Source organism: Euprymna scolopes, chromosome 36 (genome assembly GCF_053919585.1).
Source record: "Euprymna scolopes isolate OS-2025 chromosome 36, ASM5391958v1, whole genome shotgun sequence".
In the NCBI taxonomy this organism is placed as follows: Eukaryota; Metazoa; Mollusca; class Cephalopoda; order Sepiida; family Sepiolidae; genus Euprymna; species Euprymna scolopes.
The window spans coordinates 86,493,368-86,513,672 of record NC_136517.1 but is presented as its reverse complement, the minus strand read 5'-3'; the positions used below and the strand labels follow the sequence as shown (position 1 = coordinate 86,513,672).

Genomic DNA, 20,305 nt, shown 5'->3' with positions numbered 1-20,305 from the left:
TTAAAAGAAAAAAATGATCTAGGTAGGGAAATAACTTTCTCGCCTTTGGTAACATTTATTTGTTTTTTTTTTTTTTTTTTTTTTTACCATTTTTTGTCGTTTTGTTGTCTATTAATGTCTATATTGCAAATCTTTTTTTTTTTTCTCTCGAAATTCGGATTTTCAAAGTTTTTTTTCTTCTTTTTCCAAAGTTTTCTAGCTATAATATAATTTCACTTAAATTCCTAAAATTATTTTTTTTATCTATTCGTGAGAAAGTTGTATCTTGTCCATTAAAATGACAAGAGATCTCCTGTGCGTGGTTCTCACCTCTCCGTAACTTCAACAAATGCACATTATGTTTTCATTTTTTTGCTAATAATTAAATATTTATTGACATCAAAAATATAAAAATCTAAAATTTAATTTAAAAAAATGTATTTAAAAACAAACATTGTAAACAATTATTTTTAATTATTTTTCTCTAAGCCTTTTATCCGGGCAACGTCGGGTAAATACACTTTATATATATATATATATATATATATATATATATAAATTCATTATCTTTGGAAATTAATCATTTTACTATTTCATTCATAAGAAATTTTATAATACAACTAATTATAGTTTTGAAAGTTGGCTTTTTTTTTTATATGATGGGATTTTTTTTTCTTTAATATTTTCGAATCTTGTTCATAAAAATTAAAAAATGTTTTTTTTGTTTTATGGCGGAGAAAGGAATTTTTTTCTTTCCTCGTTTTAAACGTGTGTGATTTGAATGAATGAATATTTGCAGCATCTTTCTTCATAGCCCATTTTCGCTGTCATGTTATATGTATATATATGAGAGATTATAGAAAGAAAAGTTATAGAATCTACACAAAATCTAAGTGTATTCTGTAAAATTTACAATGGAAGAATTCCCGAATCTCCCGGTATACTCTCACGAGGGCACAAAATCGCCTTAAAACTTTAATTATATATTTTTCTGAGGAAGACGATGTAAGTCCCCCATCTTCAAGTGACCAATGAGGACAAGAAACCCCTTAAAACTTCAAATACGTATATCCGATTTTAATTAAATTTATTTAAGACACTAATTCAGAGAATTTTTCAACATTTCAGCTTTTTTTATTGCTATATTTTGGGGGTCGGGGACTGGTGGAGGGAGTAATAAAAACAGGAAATTAAACACGGTGTTAACGAAAAAAATGATCCTCCGTCAATCTCAAACGACGTCGAATCTTTCTACTAACACACATACACGTGTATATATATATGCACACACACACACACACACACATATGAATTAATGCGAAAGATGGGCCTATTTCTCGTAAGTTTAACTTTTCACAAGTTACTTTTATGATCAGGTATATGCGATCTTCTAGGTTAACTAATTTGCATGTTTTCCAAAAGACATTTTTAATGTTTAACTATTCTTTCTTAATCTTTTTTAATTCAATAATTTTAATACAGCAAATAGTTTTAGTGTTCACAGTTCGAATGTGCTTTCACTGCTTTCCCGACTTTGTGAGGATTGACTTGATTTTTAACAAGTTCTGATCCATTTTTAAATTGCAAATTATCCCCTTCCCCCAATAAAACAATATCTCTTCAACAAATTGTTTCTTTCGTTTCCTTTCTTTTCGCTCATATTTAAAAGTTGAATAAATATTTAAAAAAAAAAAAAAAAAATGCGAAAGTTTTGAATGCTTCAAGTAGCGAAAAAGGTGCTTGTTTAAGCTATAGTCGACAAATCGATTAATAAATAAATAAATATATATATATATATATATATATATATATATATATATATATATCGTTTTAAGCAAAAACAATATTACGTATTTAGTTTTCACGTCGAAAATAGTGATATATCCAAAAATTACGAAAAATCATAGTAGAAAGTTATTTATAGTTAAAAGTAATTTTTACGGAAAGCTAGGTAAAATCGTATTTTTCTTAAATGTTATAAAGAGTTCACACAGGGGACATAACTCGAACGAATATTTTAGATCACTTGTTTAATGGCGACCAACATTTTAGCCTTATAGTGATACTTTTTTTTACTAAGAACAGTAGCAATTCTAATCTATGAATTTTCGTAATCTTTTGGATATATTACTATTTTCGACATGACAACTATGTAATTTTGCTTTTGCTTAAAACGACATATTTAAAAAAATCGACCTGTCGACTTTATTAACAAGCACTGCGTCGTGCGTCACTGATAACATGCTTATGATTGTTTTTACTTGAACACTCATTTCTTCAGATGTGTTAGTGACGTCATAGTTATAAAAACATTTTTCGAAGTGCTTTAGATAGTTGACAGATTGATTTTTTTTTTTTGCTTTAAGCAAAAACAAAATTACGTACTTAATTGTCATACCGAAAATAGTAATATATCCAAAAATTACGAAAATCCATCGAGCAGAAAGGTATTTAGAGTTAAAAGTAAATTTTATGGAAAATTGGGTAAAATTGCATTTTTTTTTTTTTTAGACATTATAAAGTAGATAGTAGGAGGCTACACAGAGAGGACATAACTCTGAAACGAATATTTTAGATTACTTGTGTCATGGCTGCTGCAATATTTGTCTAAAGCAATATACTTCTTTTTACTAAAAACAAATAGCAATACGTGATGAATTTTCGTAATTTTAGATATATTACTATTTTCAACATGACGATTAAGTACATAATATTGCTTTTATTTCAAACGATAGGTATATTTAAAAAAAAATGATGTATCAACTATAGCTTAACACCTTTTTCGATTATTTTTTAAAAAGTTACATTTAATAATGATCATTCCCTCCCCAGTGTTTACAATCGATATCTGTCTTCGTGTTTGACCAACTTTCAATATTTTAAAAAGGTGGAGAGATCGATGTACATATTTGATTTATTTCGGATAGCAACGAATCCTTTTTCTCTTGAAATAAATCTGTTGGTCGGCCCCCTTACCCCAATGAAAAACTTTCATAAGACTGTAAATTTTTACAAAAACTTTCACCCACGAAATCTAAATGCCATTATTATTATTATTATTATTATTATTATTATTATTATAATTTTGTTTGCGAGAATTGATTGTAAACACAAATAAATGGCGAATTCTCGTTTCCTTTTCTTGAATTGTGAGCTACCCAACTCCATATTTTTGTTAAGTTTTTAAAAAGTGAAAAAAAAAAAAAAAAAAAAAAAATCGGAAATCAATAGGAATATTTATTTTCTTCTCGCTTTCAAAAACTAATTATTTCTTTTCCATTCACAAATGTTATTTATATAATTTTTATGAAATTTCAGATTTTGACAATTAGTAATTCATAAAAAGTATGAATGAATGATAAATTACTTGAAGTGGACTTTCAGCGTTCTCATAATTCTTGCTTCCTTTATCTTATCCTTTAGTCCTCGTATTCCATAAGCGATGCTTCTGACAAAGGTAGACACCGCCAAAAATGGCCGAAAAATCAAGTTGTTGTTGTTGTTGTTTTTTAAAACGAAATTACATTTATTAAAATCCATTATTTCTGAGTAACTTTTTTTTCCAGAAAGATAAAACCCTGAATTTTATCATATAGAAAGCAGAATAATGTAAAAGTTTTTCTACTATTTTTAATTAAATTTTAAATGTTAAATTTTGCCCAAAAGTTAACAATTGACATTTTTTGTCTTGCACAAAAAACGTATATAAATAGTTTAAAAAAAAAAAGGTTTTTGAAAGAATTAATTTGTTTATTTCTTGTCTAAGATTTAGGGTGATTTTCTATGAGAATATGCAAAAATATAAGTACCTGGATTTCAAATAATTCCACTTATTCATATAGGCAACCAGTTACTTTGCGTCGATTCGATACAATGTTTACATTTGTATTTGATAAAAAGCAAACTATGGAAGACCCAACAAGCCAAAAAAAACTTATTTTTCAGTGACGAAAATTTCAATGTATCATTAACACTGAGGCTGGCCAATACCAGATGGGTAACCATTTGTATGAGTTTGGTTTTTAATGTGTGTGGGGGGTCAGGCTCCCCAAAATGGGGGGGGGCAATTTAAAGCAGAATAAAAAAAAATTATTTCAGCGTGTTTGGTCCACTGTAGTCGAAAGGCCGCAAACGTTTTCAAACGGGATCGAAAAAAAATATTTCTAACACAAAGGGCACAATATTTATCGATTTTTTTTTTTTTTTTTTTTTTTTTTTTTTTTTTTTTTTTTTTGTATTGATTCTTCAAAGCAGTCTTTATTTAATAATGGTTATGCATTATTCGGCTCACTAAAAGAAAATTGTTAATTTATTTATCAAAGATTTTAAAATGGCTTTTTCGTATAAATATTTAAAAAAATTTATTTTGTTTTGCTTAACTTTAATTAATTATTTTACTTAACATATTCACTGAATTTCTCACTTCAAAACTCAAAAGCGGAATGATTAAACACAATCGAATTTCTGATATTCAGACGTCAAAATAAGGTATGCAAACAAGTTTTTTTTTTTTTTTTTTTAAATCTATAATCCTGTCCCTTACAACATGTTCAGTTTCAGATGATTATTTTAAGCATATTTGGAACCCCCTCAAAACAAGGGGGGGGGTTGTAAGCAAAAAAAATATATATATGACTATCGTTTATGAAAAATAAGTACACTGTTATAAAGTTCATTTTTCTCTTAATACTCTGTGAAAATTTTGTATTGATTGGATAATTACCTGATTTTTGGTAGATTTTTAAAAAGACAGTCCGTCAAAAAGTACTTACCTGCCCCCCAGTTTTCGTGGTGCCTAGTGGGAAGTATTGCCGTTTTTTTTTTTTTTTTTTTTTTTTTTCTAACACTGGTATATTTGGCTAAATTTTGACTTAAAAGTGGTATTTTTTTAGCTTCTTACATTAAGTGACTTCTTGCCTTATCTGGAGCGATTTACATTAAAAAAAGATCACTTTTTAATTGTTCTATTTATTTAACTAAAAACGATTTAAAAAGTGTTTTTGTTTTTTTCTTTAAAAATCTTATGTCGAATATGCAAAAATAAAATTGTACTTAAAGATAGTACCGTTTCCTACATTGATTATAAAAAAATATATAAGTAGATTTTCTAATGCACCTTTTAGATTAATTTAAAGAAAAAATTCTTTCTAATTTCTTGTATGTGTGTATATATATATATATATATATATATATATATATATATATATATATATATATATATATATATATATTTTTTTAAGAAAATTAAGAACATTTAAACACATGAGCTTCCTGATGTTCCAACTTGCAAAAAAAAACTGGACTGTGAACATGAGTTGACTTTTTATGCATGAGGACGCCTTGAATGATGGGAATATAAATAAATCTCCTACCACCTCTGAAAGGAGGAAATAATGCCTGGAAGGAAGGATTTTCTTGGCAGAACAGATACTACACTTTGAACAAAATATTGCATAATGAACATATTAGGCAAAAGACCAATCAAAAGTGTGGGACTGATGAGTGTCATGTGTCATCCTTGGTCTCAAATACTTAAAATTGTCTACTTTACTTTTCTTGGTCACCACAATACCACATTCACACTATATCACAAGATAAACACAAATTTGAAAAAGTTTTATTGAATTATTTACATTTTATTGGCGAGGGAATGGGGGAATAAACAAAACAGAAATTGATTAGTAAGGCCCTTACAACCCTTTGTTTTTTGGTTTGCCAAAAACAAGCATATCACTCTCTAAGGGGAAGTGGGATTTAAGTGTGTGTGTGTGTGTGGGGGGGGTTGTGGACCTCTTCCAAAGTGAGTGCAAATTGAAGATAAATGTCAGGGACAAAAAGAAATAAAGATGGGAAGTGGGAATCTTAAGTGCTTTCTGTTACCAGGGAAGGGGGAACTCCTTCATTATACTACCTAAGAGGCTATAAACTTGTAAAAAATTTACCCAATGGGCTGGAACTTCTACAAATACTACATTTTGAAATATTTATTTGCTCAAAATATAAAAATACATAATGAACAAATTAGGCACAAGGCTATTCAAAAGTGTGGGGATAATGGGTGTCATGTGTCATCCTTGGTCTTAAATACTTAAAATTGTCTATCCTACTCTTAACGAGAAACATCTCTGTAACCACAATACCACATTCACTTCAGAGGCTGCCCTACTTAAAATAAACCGACATTTTGAAAAAGTTTTATTGAATTATTTACAATTATTACATTTCATTGGCTTTTTTGTAATAACACTTTGATGCTAACTAAATTTTAAATAACCAGTGCCTTCCATAATAAATATGTTCCTCTCCCATGATTAATCTGTCTCTACAAAACGTTTGTATTTTTATGTTTCTAAATTCAGTTTTTTTGATGTCATCGTATTTTTACTTTATCAATCTTGAAGAGCTCCTCGCCATCAGTCTGATTTATTGCAAAAAAAAATAAAATGTATCTTTGGTACGTGTTTAGAGGAGATGGAGAATGCTAAGCTGTTATGAGACTTTGTCTTTATTTCATCACTGCAGATTTTCTGTAAGTTCCGGCTTCCTACTCAAACCTGTTTTAATTGACAAAAAAAAATGTAGAAATTTCGACAAGAAATACTGTTGTGTACCAAACCTTATTATGCTATTTGAAAATGTGCCAACCTCTCAATGAATTCATTCATTTATTCAAGTGGTGTACTGCCTGGTACATGCATTGATGGCTATGGCTCTCCATCTATCTCTCCTCTTCACAAACTTTTTTTATTTTTTAGTAACACCAATTGAAAACAGGAATATTGAATACAAATGCAAAATGTATCCATAGGGTTGATGTGCTGTAAAAAAAAAAAAAAATTGAGACTCGAAATCTCAACATGCAAATTGATATTTTCTATTGCCACATTTATCAAATTTGAACTTTTGAACCCTTGACAACTTCTCATTTCAACTTCCATTCAAGAACACCTCAGTATTCAGTATTCTACTGAACTTTATAACTTGTTTTCTATTAGAATCCTTTTTTTTTTCTCAGATGCTTTTTGATACACAAAGCCATGCATTCAAGGCTAAAACATGTCCATCTTTGAATAAAAATTTATTTTGTTAAAGTGTTTTTTTTTATTTTTTATTTTCATTGAAGAACATCTCAAACTGATTTTGAATACATTTTTTTTTAAATTTTTTATTTTTTAATTGCTATCAAATTTAAGAAAATAATCAATATTTTCATTTTACTTTTTTAAAACTTTAGACAATTATCTATCTTCTATTAGGAACTTTTTGTGAGTTCATTCCCTATAGACTCAAAAACGACTGGGCCAATTTATATGAAATTTCACATGCAGGTACTTTATGTGCCTGGCAGTGTTCTTAGGTTTTGTATTGGAATGTCTGCGATAAGTATCAATAATCAAAAAAATCCAATGACAGAATAAACAGGCGATTTTGACCAAAGTTAACACCTTACACAGCCGAATATTACAAATGCATTTGAAAATTTTTATTACCACGTAAGCCAAAAAGCCCAACGTATAAAATCAACGGTAGGTTCTTTGATATGACAAAGGCACATTTGAAATGAATGTTTCTGTTTAAAGTATAATTGCAACATGATTTTTGACTTTTTCATTTTATCACTGCACAAGATTCTTTGATATGTCAGGCAGGTTTGAAATGAATTTCTATTTAAAGTGCAATTGAATCATGATACTTGAATTTTGCATTTTAAATTTTAATTCAAGCCATTATATAAAAAGTAATTGTATAAAATCAACAGTACGTTCTCTACAGTGCAATGTAAATTACAATGTATTGTAAGTCACTATGAGAGACATGTAAAGCTTCCTCCTGGTGCACCGTAATGGGTCCCCAACTAGAGCAGACAATCAATTGATTTGATTGAAAAAATGAGCAATTTTACTGATTTTATATAAATGTGAGTGTGAATTGGTCATCATTTAAACCCAAGCAATGTTGGATCTGCTAGTATTTTAGATAAAAATAAAATTAAACTGAAAAAGAATTTAAATTATTTAAAACATGTAACAATGTTTGATATAAATGACATGGTTACTCATTTCAACAATTTTTTTTTGTTGACTTTATTTTCCTTCGTCGACTAAATGTGTTTTTTATCTTTTTTTTATTTTTTTTATTTTTAGGATCTGCTGATGTAAAATTGTCATCATGACACCCATTGTCATGAATAACTTAGCGGAAGAGGCGGCTAAGCTTCTGGATTTTAACCAGAAATTAGACATAAGCCTTTTGGATAATATTGTAGCATGTATGTATTCAGGAGAAGGACCACAGGTGAGTGAAACGCATTATTTATTTTTGGTGTCGCTTTTTGTCTAAAGTTGCACAATTGTTATTCTTTACCAATTTTAAGATTTTTTTTTTTTCAATTATAGAGAACAAAAAAAAACAAACAATGTATTTCAGCCGTATTGAAGAATTACCACCATTCAAAGCACATTAAAATTACCCCTTTTTTTCCATTATTTAGTTTACTTCTACAATGTGCAATTGATTTTCACAACTAAAATCGTGTACAGTTATATTGTGTTCTGTCTTTCTGTTTACCGAAAGATCAGCATTTGTAGTAACTTCACTGTATCCAGACATGTTAGTAGTTGTTGTCATCGTAACGTTCACTGTTCATAACCGTTCATCAATTAAATACACACACAAAACACAATTATCAAAATTTTTGTGATTCTAAAAATTTGTTTACCATGGAAGAAAATGCAACAAAAAAAAAAAAATGCAGTAAAACTGAACCGTACATGCAAAACACATAAATTCTTCTTTTAGATATATATATTCCAATAATCTTCGGCCATCACAAAAAATAGACCCCCTCCTTCTATCGACACTAGCATTTATGATTCGACAAAGTTTTTTTTTATATTTTATCATATCAGAAGCATTTCAGACAAATACATATGCGTGTAACAGTTACTTGGACAGTTTTCAATTTTCTTTTTTCGACTTCAATTTTGCTTCTAACGATTGAGGAGAAAAACAGGGACTTTTGAAAATTAGCAGAAAAAATGATTTACGATAAAAATGTTTTATGATAAAAATATTTAGAAAAAACAAAGACATTATTTTTGGATTAACTTACATTTAAAATAATCTTTGTTTCTTTTCTGTTGACTCTCCTCCCCAATATATCCCGGCTTCTTATGCTAAGTAATTCTTGCACATCCTCACAGCCTAGAGATTACCTTGGAATGAGGTATGTTTCTGTTCTGAAAGGCTATCCTTCTACAATTTTCACTTACAGTTGAGGAATACCAATAGATTCGTTCTCTGCTGTTTTCATGTCGTTTCCGTGGTGCTTTTCACCCCATCCTCTTGTCATGTCTAATCGTGCTACAGTAGAAAATTGATGGATAAAGATGTATGTTTTGGAATTTTTTTAGATAAGGTTGGTTTTATTTGGACGACTATTCTAATTTTGGTTGTTATAATTCCCGTTTCGACTTTCTTCAGATGCATCTTTTCAAACTTGGATGATAATAATCAAGAATAACATAAAATTAACACTTCTACCCATTTGCAGCTGAATGAATGAGAATAATCTACCTTCATGAATTAAATAAAGAGTTTAATTTCAAAAGATGCATCTGAAAGTGATCACTTTCTTTTTTTTTTTTTTTTTTGTTGTTGGAGGGATTGGACCTGGTTTGTCCATTTGTTTGATTAGCAACACCTTGAATGTTTTTGAAATTTTGCACAAGCATTAGTCATGGTGAAAGTAATTTTTTTCACCATTGGAGGGAAACCACACTTGCTCGGCTTGTTTCAATTTACTTCAGTGGAAGTTCTCAGAAATCAAGGGGCCCCTTCCTAGTGGCTAACACTTGATCTTTATAACAAAATAGATATTCAAATATTCCATTAAATAGATATTCAAATATTCCATTAAAACTCTGCTTTATCTTTCAAACACTGAGTTAGTAAAGAAGTTGAGAACATAATTATCCTCCGCCAAATGACTATTTAAATAAGTTTATAGCATATCTTTCTTGTTGTCTCTTGGTCTCCTGCTGGATTTCAGGACAAGAATTCATCTGATCTGGTTGAGTATCCAACTTAGTGCTTCATTGATTGAGTTTGTCGGACTGACTTCCTCATCTTGGTTGTTATTGTCACAACGTTTCGGCCGTTTTGCCCTCTGGCCTTCGTCAGGTGAACGGTTTGTTAGGAGTCTCGAACCCAACCCTTTATTATTATTACGGGGGTACCGTGTTCGGACTCCAGCTAGGCTTTGGGACATAGTTGCTGATTCTCTGTTTTTCAATGTTACTTTTTTCACTGCCTTCGTTCCGATTTTTCCGTCTCCCCTTTAGTTACCGCTTTTCGGTGTTCTTCCACCCGTACTTTAAGGGGGCGGCATGTTTCACCCTTGTAAACCTTTCTGCAACTGCATGGGATGGAGTATATGCAGTTTTTGGTCATGTTCTCATCCGTGCGGGGCTTCACTCGTACCAGGTGTCGTCTGAGTGTTGACTCGCTTTTGAATACTGTCCTGATGTTGTAGGGGGCACATATTCTCTGAATCTTTTCGGAGATGCCTCGTATGTATGGTAGGCAGACCGTTGGAGGTTTTTGGGTTTCATTCTCCTCTCTTATACTATTAACACGTCTGGTGGATAGTATGCTATCGGGGTAGTTGTTACGACGGAGGGTATTCTTCAACCTGACCATTTCTTGGTGGTATGTAATGGTGTCGCTACTTATTGTCTCTGCTTGATGTTGTAAGCAGCGTGCGATTCCATGTTTGATACTGTATGGGTGATGGGAGTGGAAGTTTAGGTATTGTCCGGTGAAGGTAGGCTTGCGATATACGGATGTCTTAAACCCATGCTCTGTGCGTGATATGAGTATATCAAGGAAGGCCAGTTGGTTATCTTTTTTCTTTCTCCATTGAACGAAGGCAGTGAAAAAAGTAACATTGAAAAACAGAGAATCAGCAACTATGTCCCAAAGCCTAGCTGGAGTCCGAACACGGTACCCCCGTAATAATAATAAAGGGTTGGGTTCGAGACTCCTAACAAACCGTTCACCTGACGAAGGCCGGAGGGCAAAACGGCCGAAACGTTGTGACAATAACAACCAAGATGAGGAAGTCAGTCCGACAAACTCAATCAATGAAAACAACTCATCTCAAAAATACAGACAATTACCAACTTAGTGCTGTTACTTGAAATAGCATCATTTGGAGAAGGTGCACCATTCCTTGTAAAAGCCAGTGTGGGTTAGCCACACTGAGATCTTATTTGGGCTGCGAATCCGAAATGTTATTTTGAATATTTAGTCAGGGTTTAATTCTAGGGAAAAATATCCTCATACCAGGTTGCCCTGACAACAAACCTCTGTACAGAGGCATCTTAGACAATTGAGGATAGTGCCTAGTACACATTCAACATGCATGTGTGCAGTCACAGCACAGAACACTCCAGTTTGATAAAAACTGGCTTTTTTTTTTTTTTTTTTTTTTTTTTTTTTTTTGTTGCAGATCATTTACTAGTTGGCCAGTTGCGTACAAATCTCGAGTAATAGGTGCTTTCTATCATGTCTGAAAGTGACACAATGTTCAACGAGCGAGATTGGAAATGCACTGCTGTACAACTCATGCTCTCTACTAATCAGTTGATGCTGGCCCACAAGTTGAAAGAGTCCTGCTGCCACACCCTAAAGATAGAGCCCAGCGGCCACCTGAATGCATTAAGGGATTACCATACTCTTCAGCACATCTAAGTACACTTTGGTGTTGACTGTCAAGCCGACTTTGAAGATATGAGGTGACATGATGTGGCCCTCACTTGAAACCACTCTAAAGACCATAACCATGGCCGAAAACTTTGTTTTTTATCACCCTCGGCACAGCCCTGTAATTCATGGAAAACAGCGATGCATTTTGAGGGTGCTGGCAATGGTCCTGTTGTCAGAATTTGAATCAGTAGAGAGCATGAGTTGTACAGCGGCGCATCTCTAATCTCGCTTGTTGAACATTGTGTCATTTTCAGACATAACAGGCTCCTATTGCTCTTGGAATTTGTATGCAACTGACCAACTAGTAAATGGTCTGCAACAAGAAAAAAAAATCGGTTTTCATCAAATGGAAATGCAGTTAGGAATAGATGGAGTAAGTGCAGGGAGCACTGTCATTGCTAATCAACAGTGTTACTATTGTTGACTGAGGGAAGAGTCTGTCAGACATGTGTACACAGTGTGATAATATATCGAAGTGACACTTAGCCAGTAAGGGTTGAGGATATATGTTGCATGGGTAGAAATGATATAAGAATGATACGATGGATGTGTAATGTGAGTTTTAAAAATAGATTTAGATCTGATGAGCTCAAAGGAATATAAAATTTGGACATGATAGGAAGATGTGTGCAGAACAGGAGACTTTGGTAGTATGGCCACATTGAAGTAGATTTAATTCTCAGTAGGAAGCCAAGTAAATCCTGGGAGGAAGTGATAAGCATGATCTTAAGAGAAATATGGATAAAAAAAAACAATCTAATTAGAGATAGGTTAGTTCGAAAGTCAAAATCGTTCAATTCATGTCAGCATGTAAAACAGATGTCAAACCAAAAATGATTATGCTCTTTACTATATAAAAGACTAGTGGGGGTACCCGGCCTTGCCTGGGAGTTTGGGGGGGGGGAACTTTTAGTAGGCACGGAGTCTCGAACCCAAACACGCAACGTGAAGGCAGAAAAGAAAGTGAAAGAAAACATGACTTCTTACTGCTTACACTAAGACTGGAGCGGAAGTGTAAATCGTTCAAATTTAGCGATGTCAAACATACGGCTGAAAGCTAAACTGGCCTACAGCCAGTTAAGCTTTCAGCTTTCTGCCATATTTGCTTCACCACGATGTAGAGGAAAAACCAGCCCCCCCCCAAGAGGGGGAGCTCTGGCAGTGTCTTAATGCATAGCGATTGTCTGATATGAAGGGTATTACCCACAGTGATCAAACCTGATTACCTTCAAGACGTGTCGGCCATGAAGGCAAGCGAATAGCTTTGTTTTGATTCAATTTTGCTTTATTTATATGAGAAAGACAAGCACTAGAAACCAGTTTTTTTTATTGTTTTTTTTTTAAACTCGCTCAAAATAAATGTAGAGACGACCTCTGTTCGCAAATCGTAGATATTATAATCTAGGGAGTATATAAAAAGTTCTAAAAAAAAAAAAAATAGTACCCCCCCCCTTTCCTCCTGAGAAAAGCTTTGCTGGACATACAAAAACGTGTGTGGCCATTTTGTCTTATATATATATATATATATATATATATATATATATATATATATAGACTAGCGTGGGTGCTCGGCATTGCCTGGGTGTTTGTTGATATAAAAGACAAAAGGTTTTGGGAGGCAGGTAGGCTTGAACCCGAAGCCTTGAGGGGAAGGTGGAAAAGAAAGTGTGAAAAAACTTGACATCTTACCGCTCAGCCACGACTGGACAGGAAGTGAAAAGCATTCTAATTTAACGATTAAAAAGTTAAGTGACAGGTGTGTAAATTTATTGAGGTCAAATATCACACGACTTCACTTTGACTGCAAGCCAGTTTTCTCAAGGTAAACCAGCTCCCAATAAAAAGGGGAGCGTCCAAATGAATAGCAATTGTCTAATATAAGGGGTGTCCTCCGCATTGATCAAAGCTCATTGCTTTTCTGGACGTCCCTGCCACGAGTGCCAGGGAGAACTGTTTGCTATGTATTCAGTTTCACTTTATATGGAAAAGCCAAACAAACACGCGGAGATTTTTAAAAAAATAGCGTGTAAAAGTCGCCCAAATTAAAGATACATAAGACCTCATTTCATGAATCGGAGATATTACAATCTATATATATTATATATGTAGATGATGTACCTGGCACTTACCGATATTAAACATAATGTTAAATTCCTGTAAAAGAAACTGAAAGAAACTGAGAATGTGGATGCAAGTATTGTTTTTTCTAAACAGTTCACTTCTTGTAAGTAAAAAAAAATACTCTAGCTGAGATCAAAACAAAACTTAGACAGTGAGTCAAGTACAATAACCATTAGGCCAGCTTGTTATGCCCTTTAAAAAGTGTTTTTAAACCTTGTGAAACAATTGATAAATAGATAAAAATCCTATAACCTTCACTCCTTCCCTCCTTCTCTCCCCAGAATCAATTTTTCAATGTTGATTCCTTAGCAGCCCGTTTTTTCTGGATGAAAACTTATTAAAAATTTTTTACATGTCTAATTACCCTATATACCAAATTCCAAATTTGTAAATCAAAAATTTGTTGATTTATGTTGGTTGAGAAGTGTCCAGACACACACGTTCTCACTTTTATAGATATACTAGCAGGCCTCCCGGCATTACCAAGACGTAAAATTATGATGTTTTTATTAATGCAGATTTTGTATTTATTATAATATATTGGATCCAATATATAGTAATGATTTAAAAAAGTTAACAAAAAAAAAAAAAAAATGACTTGTATGCCACCACTGAGAATCAAAACCAAAATGTTTAGCTTGCGATTTACTTTTTCTTTTGATATTAATGCCTGAGCCATGAAGACATGTTTGCTGCAAGGCTAAAAATTACAACATAAATCAATAATTATTACGTTACGCATGCATATTTGTAATGCCGTTGTTCAACCTTCACCTGGCAAATTCCACTTTTTTAATTTTAACACTTTATCCCAATTTTCCCCATCTAAAAGCTAAATATAAAGTTTCGCATAGATTCGAATACCCTATATATTAAGTTTTTCTGTTTTCTTTTTTTGTTTTTTTTACTTTGCTTATTCTTATGTTTTGATTAACACCCCCCACCCCCACCCGAGCACACGCACCTCCAAACACTCGGGCAACGCCGGGTACCCCCCATCCCCGCTAAAAGGCAAAACATCCATGAAAGGCTTTTTTTGTGGGGGTTCTTGCGTCGGTTACAATCTTTCACTTTTTTTTTCCGGCTCAGCACACACCTCCAAACACCCAGGTAACGCCAGGCACCCCTGTTAGTCTATTATATAAAAGGCGGGGTTCTCGACAAGGTTACTGTTTTGGAGAACTTTCCTTATACTTCCTAGATGATAATATCTTTGATTTGCGAATGGATGTTGTCTCTATCTTTAATTTGATTGACTTTTAAAAAATTCCCTCCATCCCGTTCTTTCCAATGTTTGTTTGTCTTTTTTGTATAAAAGTGAAACTGATCGAAGCAAACATCAGCGCCTGGCTTTCCTGCCAGAGACGTCCAGAAAGGTAATTAACTTTGGTCAATGTGGGGGAAATGCTTTGTATCAGACAATTGCTATTCATTTGGACGTTTCCAGAGCTCACCCTTTTAGCGGGGAGCTGGTTTTCCTCAACATTGTGGAGAAACAGATACGGCAGAAACTGGCCTACAGCTAAAGTTAAGTGCGGGATTCTTAACTTAAGCCAGACTTCCATTATGCACCTGCGTAAACTCGTCCACTTAACTATTCATTTCTGCAAATCAACGTTTTGATTGTCATCGCTAAATTTGAACACGTTTCACTTCCTCTCGCATCATAGCCTAGCGGTAAGATGTCAGGTTTTCTTTCACTTTCTTTTCCGCCTTCGCGTCACAGGTTCGAGCCTGCCTATCACTTTTTTTGTTTTCTTTTTGCTCAACACACACCTCCAAACATCGGGGCAATGCCGGGCACCCAGGCTAGTAATTCTATAAAATCAACTGTAGGTTCTCTACAGTGCAATGTTTACTATGATATATTATAGACTTATTCACTGTGGGGAGGGATTTAAAGCTTCCTCCGGTGCACTGCAATGGGTCCCCAACTAGAGCAGACAATCGATTTGATTGAAAAAAAAAAAAAAAAAAATGAGCAGTTTCACCGATTTCAATGACAATAAAAATATGATAGTGTGAAACATTTGATCATCATTCAATCCCGGGGAGCATTGGGTCTCGTTGCTAATATATATTGCCCCCCCCCCCATTAATTGGAGAGGGACCTGTTTTCAGTGGTGTCCGTGTGCCCGTTAGTTTGGATGATTGTCAGATAACCGTCCCTTAGTTTTTCCTGAAATTTTGCCACAAATTGTATTTCATTAAATAGATGTGTATAGTAAAAAAATTCTTTTTACAAAAATTTCTGTTGCGTCGCCAGGAGCTCAAAAGAGGTCCAAAATACCCCGTTTTACCCCATAACTTTTGATCGATCTATTAGATTTTTTTTTAAACTTGGCCAAAATGTGGAGTCCATTGTTCTTAATATAAATCCAGTATGGGTGACCCTGGCAATATTCTGGTTTGTGTCCACAGGGACTTTTAGTCCTAAAAAGGCCCCTTTTTATGGCTTTTTTTCATATTTCTCAACAAAAACTTGATATGTCTGACTATATAGTGGTTTTTCACAATGGTCAACTCAAATATACATGGGTTAAGGCCTGAAACAGCACCATTTTGCATTTACACTGGGATTCGGCATCCCCAGGGGCTCAAAAGAGGTAAAAAAATTACACTTTTTGCCTCATAGTGTTTGGTCCATCCATTAGATTTTCCTGAAACGTGGCCAAAATGTGAAGGGAATTGTTCTTAATATAAATTCTGTATGGGTGACTTTAGTAAAATTCATGATTGCATTCCTCTGCGACTTTTAATGCTAAAAAAACATGCCTTTTTGGAAATCTTTTTTTATATTATTCAAAAATTTGATATGTATGTCTATATAGTGGTTTTCCATGGTTCTGAATTCAAATATACATGGCTTAAGGCCTGAAACTGCACCGTTCATCCATTTTTCACTGGGATTCGGCATTCCCAAGAGCTCAAAAGGGGTTTACAAGAAAAGTTTTGTATCGCAGAATTTAAGAGGCAGGTGTTCCCAATGTTGACGAGTCCGACAGGGGAAAGCGTGTTGCTTGGGATGATTGAATTGCCATCATGAGAAGTGGTTTGGGGAGTACCCCGAAAGCACCATAATTTCTTAGGGTGCCAGGAACCATGATTGGGCCAAAAAGAGTAAAATAAATGTGATAAGTTCAAATCAAATTACCTAATTTTTAACTATGACGGAAGTAATATTTGTTTTTAGGACTAACTCAACCTTCACACTTCTCACATTCATCATTTCTTCACTATTTTTTGTGGAGTCATCTCACATGCAGCACCAGAAGGGGACCACGCATGCGCAGCTTGTTATTAATGGAAATAGAAATAAATTGCAGAAACTGTAGCTTTTTGTTTTGGTTATTATTTTTTGGAACCTTTCAGAAGGATAGATTTTTTTTTTTCTTTTATTCTATTTATTTTTCAGTTATTTCAAGAATTTTTGGTGGTCTGTTAATCTTTTACAAATCTGGTTGAGATGTAATCGTTAGTTTGAAATGTGTACATAAGTTAAGCTTAGATTAGTTTAAAATATGTCTCCACTGTTTTTTGGTCCCTCCGACAAAGAAGGGATTGGACCTGGTAATTCACTCTTGTTCGTCTGTTCATTTATTTGCACTTTTTACATAACCACACCTTGGATTTTTTTAAATATTTTGCAAAAACATTAGTCATGGTGAAGTAAATTTTTGATGGAATAAATGTTCCGGGATAACTCTGGCTACCCCTTCTAGGGGGCATAATAGGGGTAAAATTGCCCCAGAATTGTTCATCCGTTCCTTTATTTACACTTTTTTCTCAATAACCATTCTTTGAATTTTTTTAAAATTTTGCACAAACATGAGTCATGGTGAAAGTAGATTTTTCACTTGTGAAGAGGGACCTTGCATGCTTGGCTTATTTTTCTTGTCTGGATATTTTAGTTTGTCCAATTATGGTTCATAATACGTTTTATCATGAAGTGCCCAACATGTGCTTCTTTCATTAAATACTAGCAGGAAGATCCAACGTTGCTCAGAATTGAGTGGGCATCACTATACTTCTTCACCATGCTCATAAAAGCATATAACTTCTTGTTTCACCCACTGATATAGTCAACTGAAATGTTGGAAATCTCTGAATTGGTGTCTGGTACCTAATGGTTTGAATTTCATTAAAATCCAATATGACCATATTTGAAATTTTAAGAGGGTTACTTAGAGGTGGTCTATATACATTTTAAAAACAAAGGTTAATGTAGAGATTCAAGACCATTTCCTTGATATGTATGAGTTAAATTTCATAAAAATAGGATGTTTGAAGTTTTAAGGCGTTATGCACTCATCTGGTAGATTTTACATAAGAGTACAGTTTTAAATTCTATGTAGAGTCTCTCTGCCATTTCTTCCTATAGTGACCATACAAATATTGCACATACATATAAATATTAGGTTTTATATATACAGGGTGGAACGATAAAAGGGTCACCCTAAAGAAAACCACACTATAGCTTTATTTTAAAACTTTTATTGAAAAATCAATTTAGGTAACTTTATTATGTAGTAGAGCTGACATCTATTTAATGTAGCTGCCTTAAGCCTCCGTCACTGCCTCGATACGGGTCTGGAACTGGGAGCATACTTTTTCCATAAGCGCTGGTGGGAACTTGGTGAATACTTGGCAGGTGGCGGTGGTCAGGCTGGCTTTCGTATTGTGGGAAGTGATGTTCTTGATGTATGACCAAATGAAGTAGTCCAGCGGGTTCAGCTCAAGGAAGGAGGGGGGGGGCTAATTTAAAGTTTTTATTTTTTTTATTTTTATTTATTTATTTATTTATTATTATTTTTTTTTTAGGACTCCGTTGCTCAATACCTTTACCATAAAACCTCCCCAGGCAATGCCGGGTATCCCTGCTAGTATATGTATATATTTTTGTAAATATAAAAAAAATACACTGGGGGAATGGATGAGCCATAGATTTTAGTTTTACTGGTCGTTTAAGATAAAATCAATATTTACCATTTTATCATTAGTAGCTGCAACAGAAAATTAAGTTTTAAATAAAAACAAACAAAATCAATGTAAGGAATCTTTTGGGGTGGGGGATTCTAAAAATTGGCCAAAATTTTTCTGATTCCAATTAATTGTCCACACATTAGTTCTGATTAATGATTCACCTACTGATGGTCTACTTCAGATTTTTTTCTATTTTGTTTTTGTACATTTCAGAGAAATAAAAAAATCTATAATGATCATTGTTTACCTGAATCAATTATTTTTTAAGAAAATTATAGTTTAGAGCACCAGTAGGCTTAAAAATAGCCCCCAAATTGAAGAAATTCTCACAAAACCTATATGTTAGTAAATATTTACTAAGACCCATCAATATTTATTGATTGGGAATGGGGGTCATATACATACCTTGTTCAGGATCAAAATTGTTTGGCTTGGTCGTTTGGTTTTAATGTATATCGACCTTATTCAGGTTATTTAATGTTGAATTCAGTAATTTTCAAAACGTTTTTGCGTTCTTTATATCTTCAAATATTTATTCATGCCTTTTGGTCTGGTTGTTTTGTAGAGGAAAATTGTTTTTGCTTTGTAGAATATAATTAAGTTTTGCTGAGGAAAAAATACTAACATCAATATTTGGCGCATTTTAGGTCAGGGAGCCAGTCTCTTCAGACAGCCTGATCTGATATTACTATATCAGAATTGTAATCAAATATTTGGTATCTCTTTTGTTTTTAGCTTTATCTTATACCTGTTTTTGTTATATTGGTTGCTGCCATTTTAAGTGTTTTGGCCATTGTGCTCTGTTGCTATAATAAATGTTTATGAATTTCAAACTAAAGCCATTATTTAATCCATTGCTGTAGATTAAATATGCATAAATATTATATTTTAATTCAAACAGGAGCTGGGATATGTGCATGCAAGTATTATGTTTTCTAAATAGTTTACTTCTTGTAAGTAAAATAAAAAAAGAAAATACTCTGGCTAAGTTCGAAACCAAAACTGAAAGACAGTGAGTCAAGTACCATAACCATTAGGCCGGCATGACACAATCTTTAAAAAGTATTTTCAAACCTACTTATTTTTAACTTAATGAATCTGTCATGTGAACCATTCACATATTTGCATTCGTGGAACAGTTAGCAAACAGTAAAAAGCTGACCATCTCCACATACCAATTTTTCAATTTTGACCCCTTAGCAACCCTTTTTTCTGAATGAAAACCGATTTAAAAAAAAAAAGAAAAAAGTTTTCCACACGTCTGACTATCCTATATACCAAATTTAAAGTCTGTAGATCAAATATTTGTTCAGTATATAGGTTGAGAAGTGTCCTCACACACGCACACACATTTTTGCTTTTATAGATATTGGGTGCTTGTCTAGAATGCCCCTTCCATTAAAAAACAAAAATAAAGAAAATATCGTACACCAAAAATCATGTAATTAAGTAG

General features: G+C 33.1%; 1 protein-coding gene across 2 annotated transcripts in view; it reads left to right on the top strand.

Moving 5' to 3' along the window:
* LOC145260662 (exportin-1-like) overlaps positions 1–20,305 on the top strand; it is an 89,221-nt gene that overhangs the window by 12,902 nt on the left and 56,014 nt on the right. For both annotated transcript variants that reach the window (XM_080119011.1, XM_080119010.1), the window contains exon 2: positions 8,124–8,274. In XM_080119011.1, coding sequence (XP_079975137.1) covers positions 8,149–8,274 — 126 coding nt within the window. In that variant the 5' untranslated portion in view covers positions 8,124–8,148. The remainder of the gene's footprint in view (positions 1–8,123; positions 8,275–20,305) is intronic.